Source organism: Heterodontus francisci, chromosome 18 (assembly GCF_036365525.1).
Source record: "Heterodontus francisci isolate sHetFra1 chromosome 18, sHetFra1.hap1, whole genome shotgun sequence".
Classification (NCBI taxonomy): Eukaryota; Metazoa; Chordata; class Chondrichthyes; order Heterodontiformes; family Heterodontidae; genus Heterodontus; species Heterodontus francisci.
In genome coordinates this window covers 57781039-57799571 of record NC_090388.1, presented here as the reverse complement: position 1 = coordinate 57799571, position 18533 = coordinate 57781039, and the positions used below count along the sequence as shown (strand labels likewise).

The 18533-nt window shown below is 42.8% G+C and overlaps 1 protein-coding gene across 4 annotated transcripts in view; it reads right to left on the bottom strand.

Annotated features, from left to right (window-relative positions):
- fbln1 (fibulin 1) overlaps positions 1–18533 on the bottom strand; it is a 215732-nt gene that overhangs the window by 156488 nt on the left and 40711 nt on the right. For all 4 annotated transcript variants that reach the window (XM_068050808.1, XM_068050810.1, XM_068050807.1 and 1 more), the window contains 3 exons: positions 16547–16676; positions 9460–9658; positions 5599–5664 (listed from right to left, as the gene is read on the bottom strand). In XM_068050808.1, the coding sequence (XP_067906909.1) occupies positions 5599–5664; positions 9460–9658; positions 16547–16676 (395 nt within the window). The remainder of the gene's footprint in view (positions 1–5598; positions 5665–9459; positions 9659–16546; positions 16677–18533) is intronic.

Here is an 18533-nt window from a genome sequence, read left to right as displayed (position 1 = left end):
CTCCTAGTTCTTGTTGGCGCTTTCCTACCCACAAGGTGCTCTGGAGCGGTGGCAATAAAAAAAATCTCTGCATTTTTGAGATTATACAGATGGTCACACAAGCCTCATTAAACATTCAAATTCCATTTAAATTTGTTTCTCACTGCATCTTGCAGCTTTTTGCCGCCAGCAATAATTACCTATTTGTTAAACTGTCACACCTGCCTCTGTTTGAATACAAAGAAACCTGATGATTCGTGGGATCTTGCTGTGTGCAAATTGGCTGTCGCGCTTCCTACATTATAACACTGACTACAACTCAAAAATGTACTTCATTGGCTGTAAGCCCTTTGAGGTCACAAAAGAGGCGTTTTTAATGCAAATATTTCTTTATATTTTTTGATTTCAAATCAAGCAGTGGCCTGGCCTAGGCTTCATAAAGGTGAATATTAATTTTTAATTTTTGTTTGGCAAATTAGATTTATTTTATCTATTATGTTGCTTTGTCTGTTTTTTGTTTTGATGCATTCATTTCTGTTGTTAAGAACTGACTTTTTTTTAACCATTGCATGACATCTATTTCCAACTCCATTTCATTTCAGCCACACTTTCACTCTCAGCTAGAAGAGTTGACAGGATGAGAATTTCTTGGGGGTGGACACAGGTGGGTTCCAATGATTCTTCTAGATTTGGAGGAGCAAGAGTAATTCTTGAAGGGACAAGAAAGGCTGGTGTGATTATGCCTCACACATAATATTCACATCATCCTTGCCTCAGGATCTAGATTTACTGGTCCAAATTGTTAAACAACCGGCCGTACCTCAATAAACTCCTCACAGTGTGGTAGGGGTTAGCTCGGCCCTGGCAGCCAGCCATTCCAGCACACATTTTGCGGATTTAGCTGGCAATATTATACAGGATGGCAAATTCAGAGAAATAATGGTCTTAGTCATATTGACAAAAGGAAGAGACAAGAAAACTTGTGACAAAGAAATGGGAATGAATTTGAAGGCTCGATATGAGAGAACTTTTCAGACAACCAGCTTTTCTTGTATCCTTTCCACAGTGTGCTTGAAGAATCTCCCAACATAAGAGAGCAGGATTCAAGTCTTGGATGCACTTAAACTTTGTAGAGAGTTAAAAGTGGTAGAAGGGAAAAAATAAATGTTGACATAAAATAAAGACCCGAGCTTTTTCGAGGCAGCTTTTTGTGGAGGATGTGGGATTACAGGCCCCAATTTTAACTTTGTGTAAGTGAATGGGTTTTTAATGAGTTAAAAACAGGCCAAAATTTGAAGTTAAGAATATCAATACATGATAAATGACAAAGTGTGGAGCTAAATGTAAGCAGTTAGCTCTTGATAAGATTTGTGAAAGGTATGGACAATCCTACAATTGTAAAAGTATTGATTTTTTTCTGCCACTAGATGTCAGTAAATAACAATGAAGTGTTGAGAAAAAAGCACAAAAATTCCTGCGTGTTTAGTATTATTCATCAAAAAGCCTACATATATGTTTTTATCAAGGTTAAATTGTGCATCCACCAGCATGTAATATGTAAAAGAGATTTTTCATGAATACAAGGAGCCTTATTTCAGGTAGGTTCACAAAAACTACTTCAATTGCGAGTACAGCAGATGGAGAGGAAGGAAGGTGAGGCTCTTTCATTTTCTATGCTACAAGCATAAATCAGGCTTACATTGGGTTAGAGTAGTTGAATCAAGGCACACTGAATTTGCATTTATTTCAGATTCAGCTGATTTTATTCCTATAAGTTTTTACAATTATTTGCAGCCTCTTCTCCCTCTCACGAAAAGCAAGAATTCTTATTTTTGGTAACTGATTATCTGAAACATTTTACATAAAAATTTAATAAAAACACAGGTAAATGTCATCTACACAAAGCTTTCCTTATCCACACTTGTGAGATAGAACAGAGTTTAAAAAGGGCACAAGGTCGGCCAAGTCAAGCAATCAAAAGAGGCCAGTTCTTTTTACCATTTCTCTTTTACGGGAAAATACAATCTATTATTTTCCTTAATGCTATGTAAGCTATTTTATTTCTTTGTTTTTGTGGTGGCATTTTCTCCCCTTTTCCCATTTGGGTATCCCTGCCTCACCCACTATTCAGGGATGAAAGAGTGGTCTTCTGATCTGCTGTAAGGCCTCCAGCAATGGCTGTCTGAAACTGGCTGTTTATTAGGACTGGGACTCTAGCATTATATTGCGTCTCATTTTTCCACCCTGTGACGAGGCATCTTCCCACAGTAACAGAGCAGAGAACAGAAACTCAATGCTGTGAGACTATTTCCTCCTCAAAGTCAAACTATAATATTGGTATTTATATCATATCAGAATATCTCAAAGTGCTTCACAGTATGAATTCATTGTGAACTACGAAGACTATGGTTATGTAAGCAAATGTGGCAGCCATTTTTTGACAGTAATGTTCCACAAACCACACTGAGATGAATGGCCAGTTAATTGTTTTTGTTGGTGTGAGTTGAATAAGGAATGGTGGCCAGACCCCAGTGAGTATTCCCCACTCAAATTAATTCAACATAGGCAGTTAGTCACAGAGCCATAGAAGTTTATAGCACAGGAGGAGGCCTTTTGATCCACTGGCCTGAATTGTACGGTCAAAAACGAAGGAACGACACTTACTGTTCACCTGGGGGCCTGGGGGTGGTGGTTGGGATCAGAGGCGACATGGGGAAAGTTGAGGAATGCCTGATTGCGGGAGATACTCAGGCAGGCATGCTGGATCCAGGAGGTAGGCGTAAAGGCACTCACGTGCTGGAGACACCAAGTCCTCGCCTGAATGTAGCTGCTCAATTCTCCACAGCTTGGGAAACCCAGCCAACCAGAGTAAAAGTTGAAAAGCAGGCCCACGGCTTCATTATCATATTTGAAGTACCAACCCACCTCCTTAGAGCAGGTTGGCTGCCAGCCCACATTTGGGCCTCACTTACAGCCGGAAATGGGTGGGTTGGAGGCGGGTTTCTATTTGATTCTGATTTTTAAGACTTTAATCCTTCTACCTGACCTGAATCTGCCCTTTTCTTAGGTTAAAATTCCCTTCACAGAGCCTAAACCAGGAAGTTTTAAGCAGGAATTATAAATTAGATTCAAAACATGTACAAAAATCATAATAAATATGGGAAAAGACATGGTAATAAGAGAGAGATATAAAAGAGACAGACAGAAAAAGCAAAAAACATGTATTTTAATTTATTTTTTAAATCTCCAACACTTATTAACTTCTGAAGGATTGAGACTCCACATATAAAATTAAGACCGCATTTGTTGACAACGCGAACGGTAGGTGGCGCTGTTTTGGCACATGCGCAAATACAGCATGTGCCACTAAAACGTCACAGCTTGCGACTGTAGCAGCTGCCAGGACTAAAGATGGCGCTGCTCAAAGAATCACACAGAGGAAACCTAACAAACACGTGGCAGTATACAATGGCCGGAGTGAGAGAGTGGAGCGGGCCGGGGAGAGCAGCGCGGGGGGCGGGGAGAGCAGCGCAGGGGTCGGGGAGACCAGCGCAGGGAGAGCAGCGGTGATGGTGACGGCAGCGCGGTGGGGGGCAGGAGAGGGGGGGGAAGGGGGAAAAAGAGGGGGGAAGGGGGAAAGAGTGGGGGGGGGAAGGGGGAAAGAATGTTTTCAAAGAAACTTACAACGGCAGAGCAACTTACCTTGGAACAATCTCCTGTGTCTAATAAAAATGAAGCAAATCTCCAAAATGACTAAATAATTCAGATAAAATGCGAGAAAATGCCCGACGAAACCTCTCCTCCTTCCACTTTCAAAAAGTTGCGCCGAAGCTTTGACGCATGCGTGAATATCCGAAGATTGATGCATGCGCAGAGGCCAACCTGGCGCGTTGCCCGAGGAAGACGACGTAACGCGATGACGTCATCTGCGCATGTGCAAAGCGGCCCTGGCAAGCCGGACCGCAGCGCATGCGCAGAGAGCAGGAGACCGTGTGCGCATGTGCGCACCGCGTCATCTGCGCATGCGCAAACTGGTCCTGGCAAGCTGGACCCCAGCGCATGCGCAGACAGCAGGAGACCGTCTGCGCATGTGCGCACCGCGGCGCAGCCTGATGAAGTCAGCGCTGACGAAGCCTTGTCATGAATCACTTTGTAAAATTACATTTTCAGGGCCAGCAAGGTTGTTTGGCAGTAATTAACTATTATCACACCATTAAATATTCACTTACTCCTGAATGCACGAGCCCTAACTTCTTGTGGGGTCTTTCGTGTCTTTCAATGCCAAGTTTATTGGCGAGAACTACTAGAATGCACCCTGTGGAACAACATGGCATCTCTGACAACAAATTCTGGATTTCCATATTTAAATGCACTGTGCAGATGCCAGACTTCCCTGTTGTCAGACTTCCCTGCCAGATCAGGGATTCCATCTTTTGCTGATGACCTTCTTAGATACCCACTGACCTGTTGTATCTTTCCAGTATTTTTTGTTTTATTTCAGATTTTCAGCATTTGCAGCTTTTGTTTATTTTTAGTTAGTGCTCCAACCAACAGTTTTAAGTCATAAAACACAGGCCAAAATTTTACGGTAGGCGGACGGGAGCAGGCCACCAACCTTTCAGTCGGTGGCGAACCCACTTCCGCCTCGCCTGGGAATCCAACCCGTATTTTGCAGGTCCCCGGGCTTCAATTGATGTGAGGTGGGACTTCCACCCGCTTGCAGTAGGAAGTCCAGCCTAATAGAACTGCCCACCAATTAGCGACTGGCAGCTCTTAGTCCCAGCAGCGCCATCGGGAGCGATGGCCACTGCTAGGACTGTAGCCCAGCATGAAGACAAGATGCCTGAGAGCCGGGAGGGAAGGTAAGTTTTGGTTGTCTCGCCAGGGTAAACGGTCGGGTCCCGCAAGGCAAGGGTGGTCAACTGGGGGGAAGGGGGTGCGTGTGGGGTCTTGGGGGTGGTTGGGGCGGCCCTCCATCGGGCACAGGGTGTCTGATTATGAGGGCCACTCCAGGACACTCAGAAGCTGCCTGCTTTCATTAGGCGGTTTCTCCCGGCTCCAGGATGCCCACTTGCCATGCATAAAATCTGCTTGGAGGCGGGCGATAGCCCTTAAGTGACCGTTAAGTGGCCACATAAGGGCCTGAATTGGCCTGGGGTGGGCGGGCCATTTTACGCCACCACTGCCCTGCATAAAGTGGCGGCGGAGGCGGGAGCGGGTCGGGAAGGTCTCCTGGTGCCTCCCACTCCATTTTACGCCACCCCCCTGCCACCATCCCGCTAATCAGGGTGGCATAAAATTCCAGCCATAGCATCTATGAAACAGGAAGCATTAATAAGAGCACTGATTTCTTTACAACACTTAGGAATAAAAGGACAATGTAATTACATACACTGAATGAGACAGACAAAAGGTTCCATTCTGCCCTCTTTAAGACAGCCATTTAACAGAACATAATAGAAACCAATGGCTTTACATGTACAAGTCCTTTCACTAAATGCATTGTTTCACTACACAACACAGAAAAGTGTTGAGGGTCTGTGAAAGAAAGGATAATTTAGATTTTTAATCCAAGTCTCATTGAGTGGATATAATTAGATTAACAGCAAACCTCCATACCTCTGCATCGATCATTCAGGAATGGATCCTCCAGCTCTGGTGGTGGCTTTCTGGTTTCTGTACTACCTGAAAAAGAAACAAATGGACAAGTTTCACTAGAGGGCACTCCACATCTCAAAGAAGCTCACTGATTGTAAGAAGGTTTTCAGTTAACTTGGCATTTCTCCATCTTGTAAAACTGATGACATAAAATATTGAGGAATTAAATGTCAATACACTTACAGCAATAAAAATAATGGTTTCCAGATGGTATGACAATCTAATCAACATAAATGTGAGACATACAGGTTTATTAAATATCCCTTTTTGGATAGAAATGATATCATTCAAGAAATTAATAAAACCAAATCATATAATGGGGTGACTTAGCTAACTAACACAAATATAGTCAAAGAAATATATGAACAGGATTTACTTTTTTTTAATAAATTATAAACAGATTAATAATCCAAAACAGGAAAAGGGAACAATCTGCACATATTGTGAGATAATTGATTGAAATTGTACAACAAAGGACTCTAAAGAGGATTTTTTTATGCATTCAGAGGATGTGGGCATTTGTTGCCCATCAATATACAACTTAGTGCCTTGCTAGGCAATTTCAGAGGGCAGTTAAGAGCCAAGCACATTGCTGTGGGTCTGGAGTCACATAGGGGCTAGAACTAGGTAAGAACAGTAGATTTCCCTCCCTAAAGGGCATTTGTGAGCCAGACAGGCTTTTACCAAACTCTGGTAGTTTCATGGACAACATTATTGATAGTACCTTCTTTTTAATCCCCAATTCATTTACTCATCTCAAATTTATTTAATTAACTGAATTTAAATTCCCCAGCTGCTGCAGTGGGTTTGAACGCAAAGGGCAGAATTTTGTGCTGCCCTTAGAGAAGGGCATGGAGGCCTCTTCCTTCCTCCACCTCAATTTTGTGGAAGGCGGAGGGACCCCCCCGGGAAGAATGCCCCCCCCCCGCCACCACCACCTTCACCAACCCACCTCCGCACCCCCACCCCCCACCAACCCTGTCACTGGGGCCTGCCTAAATGGCCCCAGTGAGCCAGACCTCTCCCAGGGTTCTCTCCTCTCATCAGCATTGCAGGTCCTCCTGCAGTTACAGCAGTGGGCACTGCTCCCTCTGGTGCTGTGGTACTGCAGAGCTGTAGGCCTTCCAATTGGCCAGCAGCTCTTGAGGCGGCAGCTCATTCTTTAATTGGCTACCCACTGTTAAATAGCAATGAGGATCCGACGGAAGGCCGAGATCTGTTCTCCTTCTGCCTTCCAGCCCACCACTGGGACCACCCTCGCTCAAATTAAATCTGGCCCCAAGTCTCCAGATCATTATTCCAGGCCTCTGGATTACAAGTGCAGTAACATAACCATTATGCTGCCACACCGTATCTCCACGGATGCACCTTTCAACAGCAACACATGACAATATTACAACACCTCCAGTAATTCTTCATCCAAAAATAATTGCTGAGGTTACAAAATTGGATTTGAGTTTTAACCCGCTGCCCACATGTTCACTATTTAATCCATTATATGAAAGTAAGGAGCAGACTTATTGGCCTGGATTTTGCCATGGGAAATAACAGTGAAGCTAATAGTGGTCACCGTTAATATGGAGTAAATCAGGCAGCAATTTTCAGAGTACACACATGCACAGTGAAATGTAGAAATCTGGAAGTTGCTGTCTGAGTTGCCCTACTCCTCTGCAGGCTGTGCTACACCAGTAGCTCACCGATAGACTCGGCATTGAAATCCACGCAAGTTGCTGTATTTACCCACTGAACACACCAGAAAACGTTAGGGCTGATGCATGCAGATGTTTGTGAATTTTTAACAGTGTGATCAGTCATAATTACTGACAAACAACCTTTCATGCCCTGAAAGGTGAATTTTACAAGTGCAGAGTCTCAATCCTTCACTATTTAGTTACTGTTGGAGATCCTTATGTCTCTGTCTTAATTGCATCTTTCTTTCCCAATCTTTATTTTGGTTTCTGTATATGATTTAAAGCTAATTTATAATTCCTTATTTATACTTCCTGGTTTAGAACCTACAAGTCTCAGTCAGTATTTTTCAATCTGATTGGTTGAGGAACCTTGCTGTTTATTGCACTGTTCATATTCGCCATAGATCCCCTGCAGAGGGTGTCATGCTAGATCTTAGCCTTCATTTTCAATCCGTTGGATGTAGGGATCACTGCCAAGACCAGCATTTATTGCCCACCCCTAACTGCCCTTGAGGATGTGTTGATAAGCCACCTTCTTGAACAATTGTAGGATGTGTGGTGTTGGTACACCTGCAGTGCTGTTAAATTGGGAGTTTCAGCATTTTGGCTCGAATGACATCAAGTCTACACTCAAAAGCCCAGAAAAACTCTGTGGGCAGCCATCAGCGTAGTGAACAGTGAGTGCCATTTCTTCACCCCAACTGAAAAATCCAGACCAATTGAACTAGATTGCACTTAAACTAGCACAAGATTTGAATAGTGTTTTCTGATATTTACACCACTGGCTGTATATTTGACCTAAATGTGTCGTCTGTTTTTCCAACTCTAGAAAAGCCTATTTCCAAAGATTCTGCTGCATACTATTATACATCAGATTTCTCTATGTCAAAAAGAAAAGCCCACTGGCAACAATTATAGAATGTTAAAAGGCACAGTTTTTTTTTAGTAATCACTGAAAGAGAGTGCACAGACAGCAAGGCTCCTTCTTCAACAGAAGCCTTGTCTGGGAATTTCAGTTGGGAGGTTGTGAAATTCATCCCTAAGCCATTTCTCACATATCCGCTGCTACCAATAGACAAAGATGGAATCAGATGCTTGCCTGCCCCTTGATTGGAGAAGGTAAAAGGAGACCCAACTAAGAGAGCAGGGGAAAAACACAAATTGAAAAGAAAGAGGAATGTTTACTCTGGCCAAAAGATAAAAAACATCATGTTGCTTTTTTGGTTCTGGCATCACAGAGACTGACTGTAAGAGAGATTATTTAACATCTGTAGCTTGAAGGTGCACAATCTGTTCAGTGATTGTATCTCTTAGTAATGAGATGTCATTCCATGGTATGTAGACACAGATACAGTGGAGCCCATAATTAGCATGTAATTTTATTGCCTCACTTGAGAATTTAAAAACACAGTCAGTCTATTACAGTGGAGGTTTTTGCCAAAACGTCTTCCACAAACTTTTTATTTGGGGAGAGAAGAACTGTTCCCGCTTCAGATTATTAATCCGTTTATAATTTCATCACCATTATGCAGTGAAGCAGCAATGCATTCTGATATAATTCATGTAATTAAAGATCCTCCAAGAAACATTTCAAAGTGTTTCTCAGCAATAATTGTTACATGGGGAAATGCAGCAGCAAATTTGTACAAATGGCAGTAAGATGATCAAGTAAGTCAGTTCTGGATGGTGTCATTTGAAGGAAAAATGTTGGCTTGGATATCAGGATAACTCCCAGCTCTTCTTCTAATGGTGCCTTGGGATCCTTAGTGCCCATCTAAACAACAGAGAAGGGCAGACTGGATCTTGATGTAATGCCTGATGGCACCTTTTTAATGCTGCACTCACTCAATACTCCACTAAGTAGCAGCCTTAGAGCAGAGTCTGAACCCACAATCTAACTCAAAAGATAAGAATGCTACCAGCTGAGCTAAGACGAGGTGTTTACCAGTAAAAATTCAAAACAAAATAGAAAATATTGCTTCATGCAGACAGTGACCCTTTACTCTTGTTATCATGACATTCAAAATATTTTTCTATCTCGTCAAGGCATTCTGACATTCAGCTAAAGGAACAGCGTCATAATTCTTTATTTATGGCCCCTGGGTTCACTGCTTTCTTATCTCAATTTTACCTGTACTCTGGTTTTGCGCATCTAGGATTGAATGTTCTTCTGTGTTGTTGTCTGTGGCTGGAACATTGATGTCTTCTTGCTCTCTTACACAGCATGCCCTGTAGACCTGTCCACACTCGTATCCCAGGGCTTGATTTGCTTCACAACTGAGGCCATTAGCTTTAGCTGCTTTACCAAGGAGACAGCACTGACAGCATTTCTGCAAAAGAAAGGAATTAAAGGGAATGACAAAGACAAATATACATGCATGCTTTCCCCTTAACTAGGGAATTAATGGAGGGAAGAAGGAAATAATAGCTGAATAAAGAAATTGAACAAATAAATGGAAAATGGTCGAAATGAAATAGGAAATAAAAACAGAAAATGCTGGAAATACTCAGCAGGCCAAGCAGCATCTGTGGTTTCAGGTCTATGACACAGATGCTGCCAGACCTGCCGAGTGTTTCCAGCACTTTCTGTCTTTATTTCAGATTTCCAGCATCTGCACTATTTTGCAGATAGTCATCGACTTCAAGAGGACAGACAGGCTGACAGAAAGAGCAACCTTGTGGCAGATGAAACGTAACGCAGAGAAATGTGAATGATACATTTTGGTAGGAAGAAAGAGGAAAGGCAATATAAAACAAAGGATACAATTCTAAAGGGAGTGTAGGAGCAGAGAGACCTGGGGGTATATGTGCACAAATCATTGAAGATGCCAGAGCAGGTTGAGAAAGTGGTTAATAAGGCACATGGCATTCTGGGCTTTATAAATAGAGGCATAGTGTACAAAAGCAAGGAAGTTATGATGAACCTTTATAAAACACTGTTTCAGCCTCAACTGAAGTATTGTATCCAATTCTGGGCACCACACTTTCAGAAGGACATGAAGGTATTGGAGACGGTGCAGAAACAATTAGGATGGTTCAGGAGTTGAGAGACTTCAGTCATGTGAATAGATTGACAAATCTGGGGCTGTACTCCTTAAAGAAAAGGTTGAGAGGACATTTGATAAAGGTGTTCAAAATCATGAGGGGGCTGGACAGAGTAGATAGGGAGAAACTGTTCCCATTGGCAGAAGGATTGAAAATCAGAGGACACCAATTTAAGGTGATGGGAAAAGAACCAGAGGCGACATCAGGAAAAACCTTTTTGCGCAGCGAGTGGTTAGGATCTGGAATGCACTGCCTGAGAGTGTGGGGGTGGCAGATTCAACTGTGGCTTTCAAAAGGAAACTGGATAATTATCTGAAGAGGAAAAAAATGCAGGCCTGCAGGGAAAAGGCAGGGAAGTGGGACTAGCTGAGTTGCTCTTACAGAAAGCTGGCAAAGACACAATGGGCTGAATGGCCTCCTTCTGTGCTGTAACCATTCTATGATTCAAATTTTTATCTGTTGCTAAGGAGATGTATCTATTCGCTGAAAGTTGCGCTCCTGGTCATTATGCAACAACCCCTGCTGTCGCTGTGCTCCTTCTCTTCCTTTAATTACAATGCAGGAATGACAAAGTATTCGGTGCTGGTCAGCTGCTGGCCCTTACACCCAAGGATTGGGTGTAATACACAGAGACTTGAAATAAAGTTGATAAAATGAAAGTTGTCTTTGCTTTCAGCATGGAGAGCCAAATGACATATTCATTTCATAAACAATTCACAGTGGAAGAGAAATGAAACAAAATAATTACTTTTATAATTCTTTGTTTCCCTGGACACCCCCCAAAAACCTTTTTTTCTTTTTCTAGTCTTCTTAGAATCCTGGTGCCACTCATCTGATCTGAAATGACTGGACTAGAATTTTAGCCCAAAATGATTAGCTTCAGGCATGTTGCAATCTTTATGAATAGCCTTGATCTTTTGCCTGAAGCAATTTTCGGCTGCGTGTTCAGACGCTAAAGATGGCGTCTTGAGTTGAAATGCTAGTTTCGCCTCCGTTTAATGCAAGATGCCATCTTGGTGAAGGAGTTGAAGTCTAGTTCGGGCACTAGAAGCGGCCTCCCGAGAATCGTTAAATAGCAGATTGTCACTTAAAATGCCTGCTAACACTCATTAGAGAGACTGCTAGTCTGATGGCTAGTGGTTGGCCTAATGCCCTCTCCTAACAATGACCAGATGTTGATGTTGATTTCAAGCACTACCTAAAGGGATACTCACCTTTGCATGTTCATTGCTGCTGGAACTGTGAAGAGAACTTCTGAAACACAACATAAGAACATAAGAAATAGGAGCAGCAGCAGGCCATTCGGTCCTTCAAGCCTGCTCTGCCATTCAATAAGATCATGGCTGATCTGATTGTGGCCTTCACTCCACTTTCCTGCCGGGCCCCCATAACCCTAGGGTCTCTTGTAGATCACAAAATCTAACTCAGCCTTGAATATATTCAATGACCCAACCTCCACTGCTCTCTAGGGAAGAGAATTCCAAAGATTAACGACTCTCTGAGGGAAGAAATTCCAAATCATCTCTGTCTTAAAAGGGAGACCATTCATTTTGAAACTGTGCCCCCTAGTTCTAAATTCTCCCATAAGGAGAAACATCTTCTCAGCATCTACCTTGTCGAGCCCCTTCAGAATCTTACATGTTTCAATCAGATCACCTCTCATTCTTCTAAACCCCAATGAGTATAGGCCCAAGCTGTTCAACCTTTCCTCATAAAACAACCCCTTCATCCTTGGAATCAGCCTAGTGAACCTTCTCTGAACTGCTTCTGATGCAAGTATACCACTCCTTAAGTAAGGAGATCAAAACTGTAAACAGTACTCTAGGTGCGGTCTCACCAATGCCCTCCACAGTTGTAACAAGATTTTCCTACTATTATACTCCATTCCCCTTGGAATAAATGCTAACATTCTATTTGCCTTTCTAATTACTTGCTGTACCTGCATGTTAACTTTTTGTGATTCATGTACAAGGACACCCAGGTCCCTCTGTACCACAGTATTTTGCAGTCTCTCTCCATGTAAATAATATTCTGCTTTTCTGTTCTTCCTGCCAAAGTGAACAACCTCATATTTTCCCACATTACACTTCAACTGCCAAATTTTTGACCACTCACTTAACCTATTTATTTCGCTTTGCAGACACTTTGGAAGAGTTTCCGGGAGAGTTTGTCAAGACTGGGCCAATACTTGAAGAACATTTATTCTGAAAATTCACCAAAAAAGAATAACTGCTGTGCTACTTCACTTTATTTTACACCTTTTAGGAGTCACTGGAAGAAAGAGAGCGCTTGGTCATAATCAGCTTGCTAGAGTTCCCCCTTGGTCTAGATGAGGAATGGGAGGAAGACATGAGGCCTAGCAGATCAGCACCAGCTGAGAAAGGCAAGGTGGACTCCTTCCCCCCTGCAGATACAGGACATCCCTTCTCCTCTAGATCTCCTCCACCAGGACCTACAGTGCCACATCTGAGAACCTGTGCACCCTCTCCCTCAGTCCCTAAGCCATCATGCAACATGCTGCTGTGTGCCAGCCAGAGCACCTCACACCTTCATTGGAAGTGGGTGCTTAATGAAAATTGTGTCTAATCAGCACTTGCGTGCTAAACCTGCAGGTTTCTGGTTTAGCATTTCCAGGCAAGTTCAAATTATGACAAACAGGGATTAGGATCAAAATTGTGTGCTAAATCCAGACTTTCAAACAGGCTAGTCTTATTAGCACTACATCCATTCAGCGCCTGTTTTCACCCTTTGGCCAATATAACCCGCATAATTTTTAACATAGTGATAATGCTTTGGTATTAACCATGATGTAATCATTACTGAGCTGACCAAATTAAGGGTCACTTTTTAAAATAGATTTTAACTGATAAAACTGTGTAAATCTATCAGGCATAATTGAGCAGTAGAGTCAGTGGCCTAGAATTGTGATGATTCTCCACCTATTTTTCAGGCACAAAACAGACACCTCAGCACCCAATATGGTGGGCAGGGCTTGCACACTCCTTTACACATTGGAAGTGCGCCACCCACCATATATATGAAGGCAGAAAAAGAGGTTCTCATGGCCCTCACCTGAAACATGCATTAGTCCCTTTGCATACAAATTTGGGGCCTTATGCCTGTTTGAGTCTAATTTGCAACATGGGGCTGCCCTGAATGCAGCCAGCCCAGGAAAACATGGACAATATCCAGGCTTGGGCTGATAAGTGGCAAGTAACATTTGCTCCACATAATTTGCAGGTAATGACCATCTACAACAAGGCTAATCACCACCCCTTGACATTCAATCACCAAATCCCCCACCATTCTTACGATCAGGTGAGGAGGGGTCGAAAGGCTCCCCTCTTGTTTGACCACAACAGGGTTTACTTCTTTTAAACAGTGGCTATGCTTTAATTCAGTGAGTGTTTAACCCTTTTATGTGCTATGATCATAAAAGAACCACTCGGACAGGTTTTCTCAAGTTTAAACAAGAAAGAGATTAGTTTATTGTACTTAAAACCAAAACCCAATCTAAGTAAAATAATAAACTATACTCCAACTTTCTCACACACACACGCACATGAGAATCTCACACACACCCAAGTAGGGTACAATGTGAAGAAGAGTAGATTGGTTGGATTAGAGTCCAGAACAAATAAAAGAATATATAGTCTGTGAAGTCTGGTAATTCAGTTGTCTTCCAGCTGAACTTGGGGTCCTGAAGTTTCTGGCTGGTAAAGGTGGCCACATGGTTCAGGGTTTTCTTGGAGACAGTGATACAGATGTTTTTTTCCCTCCGGGGTCTCTGTCTGCAGCAATGGTAGACTTGGATGTTTTGTAGTCCGCAGGCAGGGTTCAAACTTACAGCATTGCCTGGGGAGAGACAGACAGACAGACCCCCATTTGGGTCCTGCACTGGTCAAAAGCAGGTGCTTGTCTGTTGTAGAAAGAAGAACCTGACAGTTTTCACACAGATGAAGAGATTGTCAAATGATTGTCCAGTGTATTCTTTCTTTTGCATCTTAATTAGTTCAAGTCTTAAGAATTCCAATCTCTCTCTCGTGTCCCATGGTTTCACTGTTTACCCTTTGAGGTTCGTCTTCACCAGTGTTAATATTCCAAGATGGCTTTGAATGTCTTGTTAATGAAGATAGCTCATTCAAAAATTCGCAAGCCATTGTTCTGGTCGGAGATTAATCCAGATATTCGTCTCAACCTTGATACTTTGGATGTGAGGTATTTCAATGCAAACTGTGTTGGCCATTTTAGCTGCTTTCATTAATTTAGATATCCAAATAATGGATTAAAAATCATCATTCGGCATAGTATGTGTTCATGACACCATCAACATCCCACGGCTCACCATTGACCAGAGACTCAATTGGACCAGCCACATAAATGCCGTGGCTACTACAGAAGGTCAGAGGCTAGGTATTCTATGGCAAATGGCTCACTTCCTGACTCCCCAAAGTCTTTCTACCATCTACATGAGACAAGTCAGGAGTGGAATAGTCTCCATTTGCCTCAATGGGTGTGGCTGCAACAACACTCAAGAATCTCAACATCATCTCGAACAAAGCAGCCCATTTGATCAGCACTCCATCCACTAGCAAGAACATCGACTCCCCAATCACCGGTGTACCATGACTGCAGTATGTACTATCTACAGAATGCATTGCAGCAAGTCTCCAAGGCTTCTTCAGTAGCATCTCCCAAGCCTGCAACTTCTACTACCTAGAGGAAGTGAGGGACCTTGGAGTGAATGTCCACAGATCCCTGAAGGTAGCAGGAGAAGTCAATAAGGTGGTTAAGAAAACATATTGAATCCTTTCCTTTATTAGCTGAGGCATAGAATATAAGAGTAGGGAGGTTATGCTGGAACTGTATAAAACATTAGTTAGGTCACAATCTGAATACTGTGTGCAGTTCCGGTCACCTCAGTACAGAAAGGATGTAATTGCACTAGAGAGAGTGCAGAGGAGATTTAAGAGGATGTTGCCAGGACTGGAAAATTACAGCTGTGAGGAAAGATTGGATAGGCTGGGGTTGTTCTCCTTGGAACAGAGGAAGCTGAGGGGAGATTTGATTGAGATGTACAAAATTGTGAGGGGCCTGGATAGAGTGGATGGGAAGGGCCTATTTACCTTAGCAGAGGGGTCACTGACAAGGGGGCATAGATTTAAAGTGATTGGTAGAAGGATTAGAGGGGAGATGACGAAAAGTTTTTTCACCCAGAGGGTGGTGGGGGTCTGGAACTCACTGCCTGAAAGGGTGGTAGAGGCAGAAAATCTCATCTTATTTAAAAGGTGCCAGGATGTGCACCTGCAGGGCTCCAGATCAAATGCTGGAAAGTGGGATTAGGCTGGGTGGCTCCTTTTTTTTGGCTAGCGCAGACACGATGGGCCAAGTGGCCTCTTTCTGTGCCATAAACTTTCTAAGTTTCTGTGTTTCTGGATGGACCAAGGCAGCAAGTTCATGAGAACACCATCACCTCCAAGAGCCCTTCCAAGTCACACGCCATCCTTACTTGGGACATATATTTCCATTGCTTTATTATCGCTGGGTCAAAATCCTGGATCTCCCTACTTAACAACTGTGTTGAAGTACCTTCACCACATGGACTGCAGCAGTTCAAGAAGAAGGCTCACCATCATCTTCTCAAGGGCAAGTAGGGATAGGCAATAAATGCTGGCCTAGCCAGCAATCCTCATAACTCAAAAATGAATCATTTAAAGATGCATGTGATCTAACTCGTGTTCCTTAATGGTATCACTGGCTACTGCCAAAAAGCCAAGCTTTAAAAAGGCTTACCTGAATGTGGTGCCAGGAATAGCAGGGGTTCTCCTTCTGTGTCCAATGCACAGCTGAAGACTGACGCTGGAAACTGCTCAGCGGCATACCAATTGCCCCCCTCACACCTGATAGCTTCCATCCTCTCCCAGGACCTACCTGAGGGCCACTGTTGATGATGCAGTGGACTGAAATTGAAATCCTCTTTGCTGGCGAGATACCCAGCAGGCACCGGCAGCTCACTGGTCTCAGCCTACCTGTTCCACATAGCCAGGTGCGAACCAATTTCTAGACCAGTAGTTTTATTCGATAGAGAATAAAGTTCAACATCCTTTGTGAAGCATTATGTACTAGAAACTTCATTGTACATCAAGGAACTTGGAAGGAAAAATATTTATTACCTTTACAGTGGTGCATTCATCTACGACAGTGCCAAGTGCTTCACATGCTTGATGTTCGCTGGCCTTGTTTATACCATTTGTGCAGTGGATCTCCTCCAACTTTACTCGGCAGCATCGTTCCTGTGCTATTCTGCAATGAGGAATGTGAGAAATTTCAATCTTCTTACAAAACAGGAAACAGAGGTAAAGTCAGCCAAGTCTCAGAAGTATTTTACAGCTACAATTACATTAATGAGGCATGTTAAAAATTGATGAATACCACATGTTACTCTTAGTAAGAGAAAGATTACTAAAATAAAATGAAATTTACCCACAGTAGCGTTGTACTAAATGTGAGCTTTCAGGAAGGAAAGAATATTGAAGAGCTAAGAAATGAAGCTGTCAGATTTGAGGAAGGAAAAGAAGCTGGGGGGGGAAAGCAAGTAAACTAATAACATTATTAAATAAGTTAACTATCCATAGTTGCTCTCTGGCCCTTTCTTTTTCCAGTTTTCCTGAGTCATCCTGAGGTAGTATCAGGTACCTCATTTCCAGCCCTCTGCCAATGCCATTGTGTAATCAGTCACCAGGAGGCCAAACAAAGCAGCCTAAGGTGATAAGCCCTCCAATATTCTCTCCCTCTATATTTGGCAATACCAAGTACTAGCTCAATCACACACGCCCAACCCAACAGTTCTTCATTTCCGAACCCAAGGAGCAATTCCACTATAATGTATGCACTAGGTGGGATAGATTTTGAGTTTGTACATGTAAACTAGTAATCGCAAAGTGGGAGCTCAGTTAAATCTCTCCCAATTTTTATTTCTATTTAAATCAACATAAAACGGGATACAGATTCACTATCACCGAATTTACACTACCGTACAAAGTCAAAATCTACCCCAATATCCTTTGAAGTGTAAGTTGGTGTATTAGCATGAACAGAAGGTTGTGCTTAACTAACATGATTGAAGTTTTTGAGGAGCTAACAAGGAGGGTCAATGAGGGTAGTACATTTGATGTAGTCTAAATGAATTTTAGGAAAGCTTTTGATAAGGTCCCACATGGCAGACTGGTCACAAAAGTAGAAGTCCATGGGATCCAAGCAAAGTAACAAGTTGGATCCAAAATTGACTCAGATGCAGAAAGCAAAAGGTGATGGTCAATGGGTGTTTTTGTGACTGTTTCCAGTGGGGTTCCTGCAGGGTTCAGTACTAGGTCCCTTGCATTTTGTGGTTTATCAATGGACTTAAATGTAAGGGATATGATTAAGAAGTTTGCAGACAATACAAAAATTGGCTGTGTGGTTGATAATGAAGAAGTAAGCTGTAGGCTGCAGGAAGATATCAAGGACTAGTCAGGTGGGCAGAACAATGGCAATTGGAGTTCAATCCAGAGAAGTGTGAGGTCATGCATTTGGGGTAGGCTAACAAGGCAAGGGAATACACAATAAATAGTAGGATTATGAGAAGTGTAGAGGAACAGAGGGACCTTGGAGTGCATGTCCACTGATCCCTGAAGGCAGATAAGGTTGTTAAGAAGGCGTATGGAAAACTTGCCTTTATTAGCCAAGGCATAGAATATAAGAGCTGGGAGATTATGCGAGAACTGTATAAAACACTAGTTAGGCTATAGCTGGAGTACTGTGTGCAGTTCTGGTCACAGCACTATAGGAAAGATGTGATTGCACTTGAGAGGGTACAGAGGAGATTTACGAGGATGTTTCCAGGACTGGAGAATTTTAGCAATGAGGAAAAATTGGATAGACTAGGATTGTTTTCTTTGGAACAAAGAGGGCTGAGGGGAGACCTGACTGAAGTGTCGAAAATTATGAGGGGTCTAGATAGAGTGGACTGGAAGGCCCTATTCCCCTTGGTTGAGGGGTCCATACCCAGGGGGCAAAGATTTAGGGTAAGAGACTTAGAGGGGATTTAAGGGGAAGCTTTTTCACCCAGAGAGTGGTAGGGATCTGAAACTCACTGCCTGAAAAGGGTATAGAGGCAGAAAC